The 20,944-nt window shown below is 37.6% G+C and overlaps 1 protein-coding gene across 2 annotated transcripts; it reads right to left on the reverse strand.

Annotated features, from left to right (window-relative positions):
* Positions 1-376: 376 nt before the first annotated feature.
* On the reverse strand, positions 377-16,828 carry LOC123012774 (zinc finger protein 704). Of its 2 annotated transcripts, none has more exons than XM_044410896.1 (6): positions 16,200-16,828; positions 12,802-12,974; positions 11,797-11,921; positions 11,239-11,423; positions 3,826-3,911; positions 377-1,559 (listed from the first exon to the last, which is right to left on the reverse strand). In XM_044410896.1, the coding sequence occupies exons 1-6, from the start codon at positions 16,587-16,589 to the stop codon at positions 1,196-1,198; spliced, it is 1,323 nt and encodes a 440-aa protein (XP_044266831.1). In that variant the 5' UTR covers positions 16,590-16,828; the 3' UTR covers positions 377-1,195. The 2 variants fall into 2 exon arrangements, with proteins under 2 accessions (XP_044266831.1, XP_044266832.1); XM_044410897.1 differs by lacking the exon at positions 16,200-16,828 and adding an exon at positions 13,502-14,035.
* Positions 16,829-20,944: the final 4,116 nt, after the last annotated feature.

Consider the following 20,944-nt stretch of genomic DNA (forward strand, 5'->3'; position numbering starts at 1 on the left):
AACTGCAGTAAATAAGAATCTCCTTTTATAGTAAAAACTTGTCATACACAATGGTAAATGTTATCACACTTTCTGATTATGTAATAGTTACGGAGTTTTAAACTGCCATAAATGACTTTCTTTTATTGTTTATTTTTGCTGATGCGGAATCGTTAATTACGTGTTTATTTCACGTTTTTTGCGTTAAAAAGGAGATTTGAATTTCCCATTGTAATCATTTATTAAATTGTTCGTGGTATTGACAAAGGTTGAATTTTTTCATTGAACAAATTGTAGTTGGCTGAGTTGGACACGTGCAATGACGTCATTTGTCCATGAGTATTGCAATTGACGTTTGACATTAAACTGGGGGTCTATAGTAAATAAAAGAAAAGAATTAGATAATATAATATGCTTTATTAATAAATTTGCCGAATTTCATGTTCATTCATAAATCATTCTCTGGATGAATTCTAAATATACATTTGTAACTAATGTAAATATAATGTATTTTTCTTTAATGTATAAGTTTATGTACCTTACGAGCTATTTACTGTGTTAAAATTTAACATGATAATGATTTCAACTTAACATTAAAAATATATGAATACTCTGAAAAATATATAATTATATTATGTATATAAATACTCTATAAATGTAAATATGAGGAATAACAAAAATAATAATAATAAAAATGAAAGACTTTAGAGGTAATGAAATGTGTAAATAACTATGATTTCTTTCATACAAATTTGATACAAGTGCACGATTGCCTCTTAACAATATACAATAGATAAAAATTTAAAAAGATCGACAATAATACAAAGTACACAGAAGCAATAAACAGGGCAGTGACTCGCTGCGTCTTTCGTGACGCTTAATATACCAAGCCGTTCCCGAACTGACGTTTCGGCCGTTGATTCGGGGACGGCGTGTACATTCTATAATAATTTAAAATACTCATAGCCCCTACAAACTATGGCAGGTATATCATCAATCTCACAAATCTCACCTAATCTCTAATACCAAAACAGCAAAAGCGAATCGAATCATCATCAATAATGTCCGGTACGGTAAGGTAGCGCGACGTGGTGCACTTTGGCTGAGATCTTCACACTGATCACATGTCCATAAAACGATCAAACACGACATCAACGTCCCCGTCCTTGTACTTGACTCTAGTCTGAGATCGGCGCCGAGGTCACTGTCACTTGGATCAGTCCCCGAACCTCGAGCAGGCCTTTTTCCACTTGCACTGCGTGCACCACTGCTCCCTATGGTCCATGCCGTAGACTTTGCGGCACTTCTTATTCTCGCCACGGACGCGGCGTGGCGATGCCGGCGTCTTGGGGCTGTGCGGTCGCGGCGACGACAACTTGAGCAGCTTGTGGGGCGATTGCGGGGGCGCCGACGCCAGCAGCGTCTGTCGGAAGGAGCCCACGATCTGCCGCTGGTAGTCGGGATCCTCGTGCGGGGGCCGCGCCATGTCGCGGTGAGACAAGGTTGGCGGCGGGCTGGTGAGCCCCAGCTCCACCTCCGTGAAGTAGAACTCCTCCTCTCCGGGGAGCACGTCGTGGTCCCTGGTGACAAAATGCCAGTTAGAGGACTGCACGTGCGGTTTCACGAGTGGGGGAGGCGATAAAAATATACGAACGATAATTGCGTGAATGGAGCGGCGCAATGCGCGGATTACGATGGATAATACAAGGTCTCATTAATAAAATTATTTATGTAAGAAAATAAGACACGTGCACTGGAATATTCGCAATAACACGGCGCGGATCCAAGAAATTACTGTTTACCTCAGATTTTTTCGCGTGTTGGCAATAACAGAGGTTCACTTTTTAGCGATATAAATTGTGAGTGATTCATCGAAAAGAAAACCAAAATAATGGTTTAGTCATAACACCGAAATTTCGGAATTTTTTTTTTCAAAAAATCTAAGATTTATGCCTGTATTGTTGGTTGCATAACCACATGTTACATAATAAATTCACAATAGAACCAAAAATAACTCCAACTTGTATCAACACTCAAAGTAAGCTGTAGTTTGACATTTACTTTGAATAATAATTATTATTCATTTACTCAAACTGTTTTAAAAACTTCGATTGCAAGCAAGCAGGTTAACTATCATTTCAATCAATAAAACTGTTATTTAAGTAGGTAAATTGCAAAATAAACCGTCAAAATAAATTTCTTATTTTTATTCTTAAATGCGAGGTAATTTTAAAAAAAAAGGAGGTGTGAACAAACTTATTTTTAACATGTAAGTATTGAACTATAAAGAGACAAGTGTCCAAAACTATAAAAAACAATTAGTTCTTTCCATAAAAAATCACAAAAACATACATAATTTCTGGATAATTCAAGAAAAAAAAATTGAAGTTAGAAAAGATATCCAGTTTCATGAAGATCTACCTCTATTCTGAAACGACAGCAATATTATTTCAAGGAACGCAAATTTATCACACTACCGCACGTTTCGAATATTTTTTTTAATATTTTTAATAATATTTATATTATTTCGTAAACTAATCTCACAAAAAAGATTCATAAATAAAAAAATATCTTAATCCTTTAAATGATAATAATAAAAAGTAATATAGCAATCGATTGTTACGTAATTTGTATTTTTGCATTTAAGTTGATTTTCAACAATGTCAATTTTTTTAATTAAAGACCTTTGTATTTCATCTATTTAACGACCCCAAAAAAAAAAGTTACCTGTTCCTTATTAGTAGTGACATTTCTTATCTTTTATCTGATTCGCTAACAAGCCGCAATATTTATCTAATAAAAGGTTTTTTTTTATTCTAATAAAGAATTGTAGGCAATTTACGTTTGCTTTTGTATGCAGAGTGATCCAACTAAAACGACCGCGGCCATTTTGTAGCACATCGTGTTTTCTTAATTTTTTAGATTAAAAACAAATTGAATTAATTTAATTTTTATAATTAAATCACTCTTAGATATAGTTGACACAAAAAACCAACGGAAATGTATTTTGAGTTGATACTTCAACCGTCAAATTTAAAGTTAAATTTTGCATTTTAAGGAAAAAAATATGGTGTTTCAAAATTTTATATTTTTATTTAAAAAAACATGTTACACAATCAAGAGGTTTTTTTATTACAAAATCCTTTCGGATTTTCTTATTTAAGTATAGGTACCACATAAAAACTTTCATATTTTATTTATTTATTTTCTGGATTATATTGTATAAAAAAATGTGGTTGTAGGTACATTAATAAAATTAAATTAAAAATAATTTATTTTCTGTGTAGTTCTATAAAAAAGTAGCCGACATTTGGCCACCCACATCTTTGGCAGCCTGCACCAAACGTCACATCCACTCAACAAAATGCAAATCGTTGTTTATTTTTGCAAATTTCGTAACGACCATAACACCCATCGGCTCGTGAATCACCCATCAACCGGTTATTTCGTGCATCATTCCGGTAAACAGGACGTGACCCGCGCAGCACGCCACTGCTGGAACAAAACACGATCGGTAGCGTGTTTGCATGGCCGGCCGCGATCGCCTTGCCAAAATCCAGCTGGCATAGGACACCGCCTATTAATACTCTCATCATTAGCGTCAAGGCCGATTAAACCGAGCCGAAAAATCGTGAAATTTCGCGTTTTCAGCAAGGTTGTTACATAGCCTTGGACCGTTAAGATTCCGTTTCCGAAATCAGCTAACTGGCCGTTATTTTGATTTTGGGAGAGGGCGCCACATAGGACGGTCCTCGGTCGTAAAGCAGGTAAAAAATATGGAATTTGATAGTCGTCTGGGCTGGGGTTGCTCGAGGTCGTTGGGGTGAAAAGCGTTTTTATACTTACTTGAGATGGGCGAGGATGGCTTCACAGGTGTCTCGTATTTTTAGGCAGCTAGGCCACATGCATTGGAACACAATTCGGGTGACGTTCTGCAACAAAGAGGCTAATTTTAGCTTTTAGAGATCGCTTTTAGAATCAAGGGGGCTAGACAGGACGTGGGRGACATTGTCAACAGGTAGCTCCCCTGTTTGACACACCGGACACCTGTCCTATAAAACACCCCCTCACCTGTYATGGGGTGAAAGTACCCGGGATATTCATATCAGCGAACAAAGRAAGGCCTAACGAAAGAGAAAGATGTCGTAGGCCAGTGCTTTGTGTTGGTGCTATCCTCGTCTATCCAGGATCGAAGCGAATGACGTCGMCAAAATGGCGTCTGGATCGATGTGTTTATAGACATTGCCACGTGCAGCCCTGAACGCAGCAAAGGACAAGGCTTTAAGGATCAAAGTTGGTCGAATCCTTTGTCCTTGGCCTGCTACGCTCCCGCTTTCCACACCAAACAAACCGACATCAAAATTCGGGATTTTCCAACGAAAAACACCTGTTTTACACTCATTTTCTCTAAAACTATTTTATCGATTGGATCAAAAGCTAACTTCCTGGAAGCACGCGAAATTAACAGGAAATATGTTCGCGAGGGAGAAGGCTTTAATTACGACCACTTTTTTTTTGTTTATTATAGCTTTCCATGCAGGTAGCTGAACACGGAGAGCTATTAAATCGGAAATATTGTTAGTATAAATTATGTCACGGTTTTGCACTCGGATTTTGTTTCGATTGACGAAATTTTGCATACATTTCACGACGTGTGAAAAAATAAAAGAGGATTGAAATTCGTATATCGCGTTTGAAAATCTCAACATTTCCTAACTTCGGTCCAAGCATTGCGAAAACGCTATGAAAACTTAATTTGCGATGTTTACCGGCCTGCGGCTCCGGATAACAAATGTAAACAATAATACATCAAATTGACAGTGAAGATTTTGGGTGATATTTAATACGCAGTTACACAATCGATTAAAAATAACTAATTGATATGAAACATCAACAAGAAATTATGACGTTTCACACATTACCAACTCAATGAACCTCAATAAAACTAGTTCACTTGTTATGCTTCGGTAATGATTTTACTACCTGCACTCACAAATTAACACAAATATCTTCAGTAAACAACTTCGAACGTCATGACGAAACTGTTTTGTGCTAAACAGATAATAGAAAACAAACAAAAATGCATTTAAATGCAACTTTGGAAAATTTTACTTGGCCATGAGAAAAATGAACACAAAATTATTCTAGCGTGGCATCAAAACATCAGCCACGACAAACCAAAGTCGAGACTTTTATTGATTCATTGTCTGTCACTCTCATCCGAATGCCAAACTAACACTGTTGCACCCTTTGTTCAAAGTTATTTATTTTTGGCTGATTATAATAGTGATTTTTTCGCTCTCCCTGCTCATTGTAAATCTCCTCTTGTAAGTAGTCATGAAACCAAGCTACTATCTACAATTTGTTTTGCTTGAATACGTCTATTATCATAGCTGTGTTGTTTTCTCATATTTTCTTTATTTCTTCTGCATCACAATGTTATTTGCTACTAGAATTTGTTATCTTTTATTTTTCTGTGGGTGTGAAACATCTCCAAATTTATCAGTAAGGTTCATTTGTAACACATTCTTCTATTATACAGTAACCGAAATTTTGTCACCTCAAAAAACGCAGTTGCGATGTTGTAGGTATGTTTTTGTTTTTTATTTCGATACTCAAATTAAAGATTTGTCAACAAGAAATTACCACCTAGGATTTGAATTTTTAGGAAAATTACGTTTTTCATGTTGTTTGTAACTAAAATTTTCAGAAGTAATTTTGAATGCCTAGTGATGTTGGTTACCCCTTGTTGTTAACGGTTGACGTTTTCTATCAACCTGCTGTCAACTATCAATTGAGTTATCTATACAAAATGACAGGTGACTTAACCTAAATTTTTGACATTACGATATCTTTTGTTTGTCACTAAAAACCAACCTAACCAAATATATGGCAACCTATTCATAATATCCCTAAATCCTAGGGAGTAATTTATTGTTGATACGATAATAGGTTTATAATACCTCCGTTTGCTACGCCACTGGTAAATCACCTCATATAATCTTGAAAAGGTCAGTTTTTATGTAGAATCATAAAAATCGTAAATACTGCAATGACGCCAATGACTAAAAAAAATCGAGAAAGTTTCTAGTTCATACCGTATGACGTAACAGTTTTTGTAGGTGTGGAATGACAATTGAAGTCAATGTCAATGACATTATCTCAAATGCGTACACGATTTTTATCATAATTTTCACTTAAAAGGATTATTTATTTATTAATCGAGTGATAAAGTACTTCGATTTTTCTTTCTTGGAAGAGAAGTACATCGAACTCGGTCCTCTCGAGTCCTTGAATGATACCCCCTCAAACTATGTATTCGAAAAAAAATATAAGAGACAAAACCACGGTTGCTATACCGACGAGTTTAAGGACCCGCAGCTGATCAATATTCTAAAAAAATCGTTTTATTTTTGATATCAATAGAAGGAAGACTATTGTTATTGTGCTTCTATTTCGGGGTGTTTCCCCGGGAAGAGCGAATTAGTCGTGCGCTAATCTTCCATATATCAGAATTAGAGGAGTAATTTAGTTTTTCGTTGCAAAACAACGCAACAAAGAGCGATATTTCCATTAGTTATGGCGTCTCAGCTCCCTTGGGGTGTCCAGTCCAGTGGCGTGCGTTTTCGTGACTAACGTCACGTTATTAAAGTTTATTGCAGTGGTGAACGCGTTGCGACCTTGAAACAAAATACAGCCAACGCTACTTCGATGACGTCGCCTCTCCTGAGCGAAATTTCCATACAATAATGCCAAGCGAGTGTCGATTTGGAGTCCACGTGTCGTGTGTTTTTGGCGAGGCTGTGCCCCTGGTCAGGTGCATGACCGGCAGTCTGTATCACAGCACACGTGGGGTGCTCGCCGGCCCTATTGCGATGTAAACATTGCGAGGGCAATGTCCTCGCAGTCCTCCAGATTGCCCCCTCCGCGTTCCCGCTCCCACGAGCGATCTTCTTTGTATATATCCAACATCCAACGACGTCACATTCGACTCCACGAAACTCATCAAATATCCATGGCGATTGATCGTGGAATGAGACGCAGTTTAGGGTCAATCGAGGGCAGAATTGCATTTCGGTGATCTGACCCTGACTCGCGGTGATAACTGTACAGAGATTTCGTCAGATTCGAGGCGCGGAAAAGGGAAATGAACTTCAATTTCGACGGTTTTAACCTTTACCGTTAGTTGGCGTATTGTGGACACGATGGCCAATGACTTGAGGCTCCGGCTCCGCCATGAATTGGCAGCGTTTTCCACACAAATATCACTAGAATTAATTTCATCGGACGCGTTTTTTCATCGAGTCGCCATCTTGGGGTCGCCCGGCTTTAAGATAATAACAAACACTCTAGAGAGGGTTTTCATGCAAATTTTAGCTTGCAAGCACGTTTGAGGCAACAGCATACGACTTGGAATTTTAGGTCAAATTCATTACGACTCTACAACGCAATTCAGTTGTGCCACACTAACGTATTGTAAAAATTTACAATTGGAGAGTTGAGAGTGAAGGGATTTGACTTGGTTTACGATCGAACTTTCAAGGGGTGCTCAGGTATATGCATCTCAAGTTTACTCAGCCACAAATAAAATGCCTCCCAGATGGGAAACGCCACTGAAAAGGTTTTTCAAATAAGCACAGCGGTTCATCTCACAAGCTTTTTTGTACCAGTAGAAGTTTGCTACACTATATATTGTGTAACAAAAAAGTTACCAACTGTCTCTTAGTATTTTCAAATAAATCATAATTTTACTTGGCTTATTTTTACTTTTAAAAGTTTGTTATACTTCGATAAAAACGTAACTGCTTCTTAATAGTTTTACTATTCTAAGCTTTCTAATAAGGTTTAATAAACTGTACTGTTTTTACCAGCTGTGTCTCAGCCATTTTAATCTTCCAAGTTTGCTACACTGTAAATTAAAACAAAAAACAGCATTAACTGTTTTTCGGTTTTATTTCCCCTGGTTCCCCACACTTATGTACAAAAAAATCTCCCCCTCTCAACAATTTTGTTCCTATATAGGTTTTTAGTAGTAATTTTACTTCCTTGTTGGTGGTTTTCATTTTTAACAGATTTGATTCTAATAGTTTTTTTTCAATGTTGTAATAGGCAAGGTCGCCAAATTAAGATTTTAAGTTTTTAGTTTACTGTAATGTAACATACTAAAAAATTCCAAATGCATTTTCTCATCATTCATCAGTTTTACTTGTAACGATTTGCTACACTTTATTTTTTAATGAACAAATTACCAACCGTTTCTTAGTTGTTCTCTCATCATTTTAAAATTCATTTTTATTTTCTTTAATTAGCAACAGCAATTACAAGAATTACAGTCGGTCAAATTGAATTCAAAGCTTCAATTGTGGTAGGAGGTGGGCTTGCCGATTCCCACCTGTATTTTTTACAGGCTTGCCAAAATGACAACTCATGGCCAACCCTTACCTAATGGATATTTCATTGATCATGAATTTCGTAGAGTTGAATACACAAAAACGTGATTTGGGGTAAAATCGATTCCCGCTGTTACGTCCAAGTGACGCACTGAAATTTTCATTTCGCAACTTCTACGAATAAACCGACTTTGCATCATTATAGCGTTGGTAGCGCTGTACATACGTCAACAAGCAAAAATATTTTTAACAAAAGTGAAGTTGTTTACGAGGTTGAAACTTTTTAATGTAGGTTTCATTGTCAACACTTGCATAACACAAGATTGTTTCCATGCAAAAATAAAAATGTTTGGACATCGTTAAATGTTAAATCAATAAATGTGACATTTCGGGGGTGCCAGATATTGATCTAATCACAAAGTGAGTGAAAGTTTAAAATTAGACCCAAGAGTACCAACCCTTTAAATGTCAATATTGGCAGTTTGTAATCAGCGATAGGTCTCGAGTTAATTGAGCTGTCATTGCTACCAACTGTTAATCTCGTTGTTTGTATAATTCATTAGGAAAATTAGCAAAAATCGGTTAATAGGTAAGTCATTGCGAATTAAACGGCCTCGTAGCCGCAAAACAATGAGTTTTTCGCAGTTGACTGATATCAATAGTTTCTTTGTTTCCTAACAAAGATGTTCGGGAAATAAGCGTGTTATCACAGTCGCGATCAGTTGATAAGCTCAATGCCATCACCAATCAGCTGTTATTTTGTTATCACACAACCACGAGTTTGTATCAAGGTCATTGCGAAATTCAACTTTCAATTTTGCTCCGGACTTTCCCAACGCCGATCAGTGTTTCCACCTTAAGAAAACCAAAATAACAATCGGACAAAGCGAGTTACCCTTGGCCAACGTGGGTCATCAACCCACGCCCAGCGGCACGCTGGGATGATGATCCATAAAGTCAGCGACCTTCGGCGATGGCCGGAGTGAAAGCGAAAGAATTGGAAATTTTCGAAACGAGTGAAAAGCGTCGCTTGCATAAATCGTGGCATTTCGCGAGCGAATTTCACCACTGCAGCGGCCATTGCGTCCTTGGCAGGCCGACACGTGTACCGCCGCGAAAGCCGCATTACGACAAGGTATTGCACATTGTTTACGAATTCGCGAATTTTGACGCAATAAAGGCGCTGTAGCCTCGGCGCAAATAGATTCGGCCTTGCTGAGATAACGCGCGTGGACGAGGGCTCGCATTACGCCGGCCGGCTTTGGCTGCASCTAACCTATCCGTCATGCAATTACGTAATATATTTTTACRGGAGAACAAAGACGGCTAAGGTTCTTCGTTGACATTCCATCACTTCATTTGTTTTTACCTTCTATAGCACTTTCACCCAACCGGAAGGAAGTTTAAAAGTTTATTAGTTTGAGGATATTATTTAGAAATCTGGCGGACAACAGATGGACGCTTGAGAGTTTTACGCTTTCTTGAGACGAATTAGTGCGATAGGAGGGACGAAACAGCGGAAAATTGAACGATTTGAACAATTACTCTACATTGCATGATGTCATGTGGGCTAAATGATGACCAAATTGCATCAAAGGCGGCCGTGACATGGATTCCACACAAGCGGATTCCGCTCTAGAACCTGACCTATAGTTCTCCACCAATGGAAAGTTTTATCACAACAATAAACATTCTTTAGGCTTTTGTAAGAATTCAACAACAAAGATATCTTACCCGATTTGTTTATCAAAAATTGAGACCAAAACTAATGAAAGCGATATCTACGTAATAAAACATCAGAATTTTTACTATGTTCTTTTTCTTATCTACAGTGTTGTTCACCGTTTTCTTATTCTAGTCAAAGTACCATGCATTCAATTAAATTTCTATCAAAGTRGCCTGTAATTTTCAAATTAAGTTGCAACAATGAATTATTATTGGTGATATAAAATCGCTACAAGCTTTTGCAATTTTTTTTATAAAATTTATAACAATTTAAATTCTCTTTTCACCAAATTACCAAATAATCCAAGAAAAAAAAGAAAAAAATTATTTTATGAAAGTTGAAATCTTAATAAAATAGACAAAAGATAATTAACTAATTATCTAAACCAGTCGCAACTATTACAGCACAGCATTAAAATTAAATTCTAAAAAAAAGTAAACACCTGTTCACAAACCTTATAATAAAGTAAATAAGGCCAGTAGAAATTATTTGCGTTCTGTGAAATTAAGTTGGCAAAATTGAATAATGTAGAGATAATTGTGACAAAAAATCTATTGGCAACACTCAATTATTAGTATGTACCTACTTTTCAATTTTTATAGCCTCTAATAGGAGGTTGTTTCTGAAGACGGCTATGTCAGTGGTAACTCCTTGAAAAAGAATGGCATTTTATTATAAAAGTGTGAAGTTTGAAACTCAATATTACTCAAATTAATTTGAAAGTCATAGACCACTTTAATGAGAAATCTGAGAAATAAGACAAGAAATTGCCAATTTTTTTGGTTAATTTGTTGCCAAATTAGTCCGTTATCAGTGACTAATTAACAATAAAAATATTGATCTCAACCAGATTTACATGGGGCAAAAGATTGAGTCGACTGTATAAACAGAAAAAATGTTTGCTTTGGTGTGATTTCACAAATAAAAACGTAAAAGTCTAGAAAAGCAAGATGACTTTTAAGACTTATTCTTTTTCTTTCAAAATTCTCTTATTGTATCTAATACATATAAATTTTTATATTGTTAATTATTAGTTTTGCCGGCTTTTAAAAATCCCTTTATTGTTTTACGATACTTTGCCACCGCAGATAGCGTTCAAGGTTTTCGAATGAGAGGTGGACTAGAAGCGTAAAGTGGCCGTACCTTTTTCTTTCTGGGCTGTTCGTCCTGGTAGTCCATGACAATGCCCTCATCGGAACCCGCGCTGGACGACAAGGGGGCTGATTGGGGGGAGTACGCCCTGGGCGGCGGCGAGGGTGTCGACCGATAGGAGGCCGAACTGCTGCTGATGTTACTGTCCGGCGAGGTGCTCAGCCGCCATGGAAAGCCTGCAAACAATGAAATTGACACGTGTGGGTGTGGCACGTGGTGCCCTTTAAATGCAAAAAATGCATTTATGCAATCGCGTGACCATGGACTTTACCTTGCATGCGTCAAGTGCAAGGAGATGCGAATTTTTTCCCCTAGGGATTTTTGATAAGATTGTCTGACCTTGCAGGTAAAATCGATCGGATTTGGCGATCCAAAAATTCATTATCACGATTCGATTTCGTAAGAGATGACGCGTCTGCCATTCACCTAGTGCTTGGCAAGGCGTCTGAAGGTAACTAGGACGCAGTTGATCTGGGTGTGCGACTTTTTTAGCACTTTCGTTGCTGTCGCACGATAAGAATAGATGAAATTAAAAGTTGCTATTATTACCGTGGAAGTTTGGCGAATGTGGCGAACACGAGAGGCTCATTAGGACCAAAGCGGCGCTGCATTCATCCATTTGAGTGTCTTTGTAATTGTCATCTTGGCTGCTGCTGGGACGTCGTTTACGGGATCTGGGGGCGAAGACCAAATTATCAAAAAAACTAATTAAAATGCAATTTAAAACGATTTTACCAATGGAGATTTAATGACTACCATTATATGGTCACAAGTAAACAAATTCGAAAAATGATAATGTAATCATGTCGTTAAGCGGTTACGAAAACCCTATCGGGAGAAAATTGAGTGACGTCATGTCCGGTATGTCAGAAGATAAGATTACTGAGGGAAATTTTAGACTTATTTGGGCAAGTAATTTGTGACGTCAACCAACAGTGGCGTCACACGATTCCGTGAAACAATCAAGAAAAATTGTTTACAAAGAAAATAGATTCTTTGTTCATTTAAACGGGAACACAATCATCTAATCATAAAAATATGTCTATTTTCGAATATGCACTCACCTGATAAGGTTTTTAATTTTTAATTTGCCGAGATAAAGTCAATCGACAGCTCCATATTGTCTGCTCGAAATTTGAAATTTCTGTACTTTAACTCAAATTCAAGTTCAATAAATAAAACTAAAAACACACTGTGTAAATGTAAGTTGCAAATCAAAATATCCCGTCAATTTGCACAAACACTGATTTATTGAATTTTCCACTCTTTAATAGGGACGACTCTTTTTTAATTCCACTGCAATTGACACTATCTTATTTTCTTAGCATATTTATTTACTTTATTTACATTTTTCGTAAAAATAATAATTAGCAGTTCCATTAGCTACTTTCCTGAAATTGCAACAATAGGAGTAATTGAGCCGGATTTATGAATAAAATCAACAGGTTGGCGCGCCACTGGCTGTGCCGAGTTTGGTCCGGCTCAAATTAATTTCATTTAGGCTCTGCGAAATTGCAAATGTGTCCAATTATGGTCAAGGTTATGTGTACATACCCGAGATGGGTGGAAGGCGCCGGGACGTCAATAGTGTGCGACGCCGTCCTCTTCCTATCCCCTGCCATGTCTGCCAACCTGGCGAAATCCGTATCCTGATCGGCCAATCTGGCCGACTTCCGCGACTCCAAAAGTCTGACCTCCTCGAGGCGTTTCTGGACCTCGAAAGGCGCCTGCAACAAAAATGCAAACGCATCGTAACGTCATATCAGCACGTGCAAAGGTCGAACTTGTCGCCATGCAGACTAGATTTCCGCGACCTACCGCTCTATGGAAACTCAATCGGACAAAATCCGATCGACAAGGTGGCGAAAAATCCACCAACGAAGGCCAAAACCTTAATTGGGAAAAACGAGGCATAACTGTTAAGTCCATGTTTGGCACCAAAGCCCACTTTTGCGAAGGACAAGGTTTTTTTAATGCCAACGAGGAAGCGATTTCGCAAATGTTGCGACCTTAAAGAAAACCAAAAGCAAAAGCAACGGCTTCGAGTTCCAGTTTCTAAATCAAACGCGAGTCGAGTGCTTGGCATACTTTTAATTAGGTTGTCGCAGCCGGTGAATGTTGTATTTACTTCAGATATGATTGAGAAACGTTTCGCAAGCCGCAACCTGTCTTGAGGTCGATTATGTGATACCTTTCTCTCTCTCACAACAATGTTTCAGCGTTTTGCTATTTTTTACCGGCCAAAAACCCTTACCGTTTCTGTTCCCGACAAGTAGGGAGGAAACACCATTACATAACCCTCGAGTTTTTTTCTAATTAGGTTACGTATTATTTCACTTGTTGCGATTTAGAGAGGCAAATGTAAACGGCAGACTTTCACAACTTTCCCTCTTACTTTCACAAAATATTGCGAGAACCCGAGCGGCCGGTGACTGGGACTCCAACTTAGCGAGCCTAGAGCACCCGAATTGATAAGGATAGGTCCCGGAGTGGCGCGTTGAATCCCGCGTCCCGGAACTGTCTCAACTCTCACTATCCCATCGTCCTTGATTGTGTAACTCGAATTGCACGATGAATATATCTCGCCAACGCCAACCGCGATAATAATAATAAACAAGATGCCGTAGTGTTGTTGCCAATTAGAAACCGTGTCAGTGTGCCGGCGGTAAACAAATATGGCGGAATGATCATGCAGCCATTGCAGCACGTGTATGCCCAAATAAGTAGGTCACGGGTCGATGCCAGAATGAGGTCGAACGCGCGTCCGCTCCCGGGTTTCTGGGCCACTCGATGGCCCGTTTTAGATTAGGGCACGTGTGCCGCCCCCAGCGAGGTCAAACACAAACTTATTGCATCAACGCAGGGAAATCGAAGGCGGCCATTGTTTGCTTGCGATGGGAAGACGAGCAATTAAAAGCGAATTTTAAAAGGCAATGTCGCGGCCTAGATTATTGACGAGTTTCGTCACGAATCACCATCATACAACTTTCTGCAAAAATCGTTTTTTTTTGACTTTCTACTCGGAAAAATTGAAAAATTAGCTAACTTGGTTACGGTGATAATGAACATGTCTCTTACTAGTTTTCTCTCTCATTAGTGTCATTTATTTACTGTTAGAGGAGATTTACAACTTAATTAATATTTTCGCATCTATTCGAGTTATGTAATGTGTGCTCAACGTAATCATAATAACAATGTGATAAAAAATAATTACTCTCTTTGCTTTTATTTGTTTTTATATATAGGAAACGGCTCCAGTAGCACTATTGTTTGAGAGACGCAACAATTGACCGTTTAGAACGCTTCTCTTTTTAAACTAATTTAAATAGCGAATTTGCTTCCACTGTGTGAAGTTCTATTCATGCTGTCTCTATTGTCCAAAATTTACGGAAAGGAAGTCCCTTGATAGGCGATAGAACGTGTTGAAATCTCCCGGTACACAACTAGTAATACATACAGAACATTTTTTTTGTATATCGACATGTTTTCATTATTTTGATTAAGACAAAACACAGAACGACGAATCTCGATCCGCAATGTTTATAACGTGACAACTAACTAAACAAAATACATTTGATACGTAACAGTTGAACGCTCTGAACGTTTATATTAGATAGTGTCCCTCGAAGGTTGATCATGCAGAATAATGTTGATATTTGCTGCAGTTTTTAAACGTAAAACATTATATAGATCTTATACAACAGATGAACAATGATTTTGCACATTCCTAAAACTTTTTAAATTCTGTGAAAATAAATGCCAATTAAGGCTACTCAACAAATGCATCTCTAAAACACACTACTTGACATGAAGTTTGGATGTTTGAATGCATGAAAATCCTTGAAACGCAAAGGTCTTCTTTGCATTTAATGCGGATTTTACGTGAAAAATTCTATATGTATACATTGATTGAACATATATTGTATTGACATTTGCTTTCATTTGTCTACGACTTATTGTGATACAATTTAAGTGCATGGAAATCGCTAGAACGTAGCCGTAAACGTTATAGAACGTGTTTGACACGTAACAGTGGAAGATTCAGAACGCTTGTAGCAAATTGTCGATAAAAAACTAGCAAATTTTAACGCGGTTTAATTAAGTATGACAAAAGTGAAATATTTCAAGATAAAAGATATTTTTAAAGTGATGTAACATTGACAGAAAGTGAAAGTATGGTAAAATCATTGTGTACGTTTAAGAATTATATGGTTTGATTTGTCAATTTTTAATTAGTTCAATCGTTGGATGTTCAGTCGAATCAAAATAATAAATATTAATAAAATTGTGTCTAGACTTGATAATTTTTTAAATTTTATTTGATAACTTTTACAGAGTGCAGTTTAGCAAATCAGCGTAAAAAATGTCTGCAGGCATTAAAAATTATAATTAAATCAAAAGCCAACGGTAATGTCAATTAGCCTCGCGACCTTGCCTCGCTATCAAAATAGAATAGTTTAGATACATAAGTACATATTATACTCTTTGTTTAATTATTTTTATTATCGGGAGATAAGTGAGCGGTTTTCAAACTTTGGGAAAAGTGTTATTAGATTGTCTGCACGTTAATTTCCTGCTCACGCCATATCCACTTCCAATTTAGTGAAAAGCTGACTTTCTAAACCTGCGACAACAAAATTGTTCTGCGGGCAAAACCCGGTCCCTGTAAAAACCGGCTCCGGTGTCCGGGAAAGCCCCGAATTCTACTTGTTTTCCCCGAAAAATCGACCGTGAGCTCGTTGTTTATACGAGTGACGTCACAAGGATGCAATTATTAATGTCGGGGGAGGGCGCGGAGGGCGGATTTCCGTGCATGCGCTCTTACGCACTTGTATCTCAACAGAGAACGGATTACAGCCGACCAAGCATCGTGAGATGTAAAAACCGGACCGGATCCAGCTGACTCCCGGAGCGAGCGAGCCATCTACGCAGTTTCAAAACAAAGCACTTACTTCGGATCCGGGGGGATGTATCCTGATGATCACTTCGTCGCGCTCGAAATAATGTTTGCAGACCTCACCGGAAACTTCCCTGCCGTTGAAGGTGACGAAACATTTCTGCTCCGGAACGAGTTTGAGACCGAGCACGGATTGGAATCCGGGACCGATGAGATCCATTTCGAAGAACTCGGCCGTGGTACGACCCAAATTACCTTGTCGGGAGTCGAAACGGACTGTATATCTGGTATTGGGGGTGAGGTTGATACAGTTATTGTTTTCAAGGAAGTTGGCCGGAGTTTTGACTGCCTGGATCACTCCGGAGTAGTATTTGCCGTCCTCTCCCGGAGCGCACACTCGTGTTCCGATAATGGAACGTTTCGCTAATCTCTTTCCGGTCGACATCTTCAGTACCGATCACTCGATAAATCGCTCAAAGTCTAGCCGGAGTTTCACACGTCATTAAAGTACAACCTCCTGACGAGCAACCGTTGCACAGATTCCTGATGATAATCAAAACATTCAACCGAAACGTTGCGTTCAATCACTGGAAAATCGCAGTATATGCACATACTCATAATAAAACGGTGCGATCTAGGCAGCGTCACTGTAAACAGTTGAATGCCGACTGCCGTAGCCGGCCGGCTAGCGTAAAACAACAGCTGATCGCGAAAGCTCGACGTCTGTTGCTCTATCCCGCTCTAACTGCCGGGGCAGAAAAGTGCAGCCGAACCCGGAGGAGTGGCATCGGCTCCGGACGAACATAGCGGCCCGGCCACAGCTGATGATAACAACAAAACCACGTGACGAAGCGTGCACCTCGCCATTGGCCGACCGCTGTGACCTACATACGCCGATTGGCTAACCAGAGAGAGGGGGAAAGGTCACGAAGTCCGAGCGTTCTAATCCGGCGTCTCGCTCTAGCATGAATTCCGGTGCTGTACTTTGGCGAATTTCGGCAAGGACGGGTGGAAAAGCCGAGGATAACGGTAAGGAATGCCCAACGGGACTGAAAGCGACCATTTTCCACACTTGTGCTACATTGCGCTAACTGTCGCTCGAATTATTTTTACCGCACGTGGAGGAAGCCGGCCGGCGCGCGTGACGTCACGACCTCTTATCGCTATTTTATTGTTGCATATGCGAACAATCACTACATGCACCATTAATTATGGAAGCACTCGAGATAAATTTAATTGCTTCGCAGCATTTCGTCGGATTTCCATGAACAGGTGGAAGGGTAATTAATACTTTAGCAATTCTTTCTTGGTGCTCGATAATCTGAAATATTTAATTGTATTCCACTAATCACACCTGGCGTTTTCTGGAAGTCACACTTTGTTCACAGACTTTATTACGAACACAAAGTATGATTTGGGGCCGTCGTCTGACCTAAAAATTTTGCATTATTTATAAGAGCAAAGTTGGGCGTAGTTATTTTCATAAATGGGTCGTGATCCAGAACCATATTTTTTCGATTTGTGATGTTATTCGCATTTTAAGATTTTATTGAAACAGCAGTGACAACACAATAATAATAAATCTTTGCCATCAATGTTCAGCAAAACAAAAACTTATTTTTTTCTTCAAAATCACGAAATTTGCATCTAGATTTTCAAGTTATCTTAATTTCGTCTCCAACGTAAAACCGGTAAGTGACATTTTTAAACTACTCTTCAATGTCACCAACTTCATTATAGAAATCATGGTCTACTCTAATTATAAATTTTTTCACTGTGTGATGGTTAATTGTTTTAAAAAATAGAACTAAAATACAGGGTGTGTCTGAACTCGCGCCCCAAAGAGTAGTTTCATTAAAAAATTATATCTGTCACAAAATTTTGACATTTATTTTTTTACATTTGATATTTTATATGTCTATTATTTAGTAAAGGTACAAAAATTTTGCCAATAAAAGCCACAAATAACATTAAACAGAGTTACAATTTAGCGTGTAGCAAAAAAAAATGGAAAATTATTTTTTTAACAGAAATAAATAGAGTCAAAGTGCAAAATTTAAACTCTAATAACTTCGAAATTTTTATAGATAGGATTTTTTTAACATTTTTTCCATGTTCCTGGTATATCCTAAGGTACCTTACATGGCATTTTTCTCTGGGGCGCTAGTTCTGGCACAGCCTGTATACAGAGAGGTTTTAAAAACGTGTAAAAGCTGTGGAAGCTGTGAAACAAATTCATAAAAGCGCTATTTAATTTTTAACACCCACAGTTCAAACTTTCGCATAGTTTTAATAACTGTTGGCTTTAATGGAACATGAGAACATCAAGAATATGTCAAGAAAATTTGAGGTAGTTTATAATTTAGGTATCACTAAAATATGTATAAAACACCAAGTTATACCAATTTCTGCGAATCACTCGCTGGTCTTGTTTTCAGTGAACATAAGAGCTACTCAAGCGGACAGAAAATCACTCAGGTTTTACAAAAACACTAGTTTTTCATCTACATTTTAAAATCTTAACAATTTTAAAGAAAATCCATATTGTAAAGATTCCCAACTTTTCAGTCTTCGAAGTTAAAGTGTGTTTTTTTAGGAAAAAACTAAATAGAGAAATATTTTATAAACTTTTCTTTTTAATTTATTTTCCAATCTCTCTTTATATTCTTTTATATTTTGTTTTTGACATATAAGCGACATAAAATCCAAGGTTAATTAATGAATCTGCAAGTAGCATATCTAGGGCCGGTTTTTGGCGTGATTAAGCAAAATTCAGCAATTGCTTATTCCCATTTGCTATGCTTCCAATAATATTATTTCACTAATAAATGGGTCGCGAACCCGTGCCACGTGTGGGCCCAATTTTAATGGGTGGACCAGGATGTTGTTATCTATTATGTATGTACGCACTGTCCTTGTGTTCGACCTTACCGTTGTCATTGCAAATTCGGCAAAGATCATGCACATTTTTAATGGTGAGAGTATACCTCTTCAGGGTTACATGAGCGAAAAAAAACGAAAGTGTTAAAAGAACTCGTTTTGCAAGGGAGATTTTTACGTACTTGTGGAAACATTCGATGACATTTGGAACGTTTCAAAACCGATACAGATCGTGTTGGTGGACAAGTTATTCTGAAATTAAAGTCGATGCTTTGTTAACTCGAGATAATTGAAATTTATTACCAGGAGAAAAATATCTAAATGGATATTTAGATCTTGTAAAAATGTGTTCGGATATAAATTATAAAATTACATAAAGTTCAGGCGAAATTCTTTAGAAATGTTACGATTTAGTTCTAGGTTAAGCTACGTTAACATTTTATCTATTTATTTGTTAAGTGACGACATACATTGTTTCAGGCCATCCTAGAAAAGATAAACAATCTTTGTCATACCACAACCTTGTCCTAGCTCCCGTAAGGTAAATCCATAAATTACCAATTTAGAGGACGTCCCCATACTCTCCTATTTTATTTCAAATCAGTCAAAAAATAAACGTCAATACTATTTACAAGCTGTTATAACATCTGTTCGATATTTATCTTGGAATTTCTGCTTTGCTTCTGTTTATTATTTTTTAATGTTTTGCCATAATCTGATTAATTATCTTTTGTTTTTATGTGTATTTAGCTGTATCTTATTAAACAAGTTCTGTAATCTCCCATAATTTATTTATTAGATTTGTTTTGAATTTTTCCTTTGCGTTTTGTTTATTAGAATGACGCGTCCTTGGACACCTAAAAATTCACAACAATTCTTTTATTTTTCTTTTATCTATTGTACACAACATGTGTTATCTTTTCTGTCAATGGCCAACCACAAATCTTCCACAAGCGGAAATTATTGTTTTGATTGGTGACAACCACGATTCGTGTTTTTAACCCTGATTGTATTCAAATTAAAGGTGAAAAGGTTATAAAATTTGCGAAAATTCTTTTGAAATTTTCTATTACGAAACCGGCTATCTCTTGCAACGATGGCCGGTGAAAGTTTCATTCATTTATACGTGTTTTGAGGACAGACTAAAGTGATGAGCGACGTTGGATATGCAAACGTCAGCTTATAGCACTGAAAAAAATACACACATTGACCACCCCATTTTTTTATTTAATTGTTGAAAAATTAAAAACATTCAAAGTTTTGTATTTAAGAATTAAATCAAAGTTCTTATGTAAGGTGTTACATTTTCTATGTCACACAGTATAACATCGTCGAATTTGGAAAATCTGTTTTTCATGTTTAGTGAAAGTGAAATAGACCCGGAATTGAATTTACGTTTTTTGTGTCCGGTCAGTGGAGTGTGATGCGAATTCTTGTCAAGAAAGCCGATAGATTTGGTAACAAAGCACCGAAAAAGCGCCCCGTTCTGGTCCATAATCCCGATAATTGCAATTACCTAATTAGCAAACCTATGTCGACTTCGCAACGGATTCTCTCGGTTTATAGGCCAACCTATAAAAATGCGCGCGTTTTGCATAATTGACCATTGAAATGGGTCGTTTCGCAACGTGTTGCCCAATGGATATAATGCACTTTGGAGTTTCGACAAGCGATTCTTGCAGATGAAAGTAATATTTTATTAGAGAACGCGTTATAGAGCCCGTCACCTTGCCAATTATGCACGGAATTTCATAAGTGTGTCGAATTGAAATTCAGTTTCTAAAGGCATCGCGAGGAATAACAATCTAACGTTTTAGCAGACGTGGAAGAACGTAGAGCCTGAGGACTGATCCTCACTTGTAATTAAAATCGTTCGAGTGGTTAATGAGCCGTTATCTCTTATCGGCTTTTAATATTGCA

The sequence above is a fragment of the Tribolium madens genome, unplaced genomic scaffold (genome assembly GCF_015345945.1).
Source record: "Tribolium madens isolate multiple individuals breed KSU strain unplaced genomic scaffold, Tmad_KSU_1.1 Scaffold_96;HRSCAF=242;Tcas5.2_LG5, whole genome shotgun sequence".
In the NCBI taxonomy this organism is placed as follows: Eukaryota; Metazoa; Arthropoda; class Insecta; order Coleoptera; family Tenebrionidae; genus Tribolium; species Tribolium madens.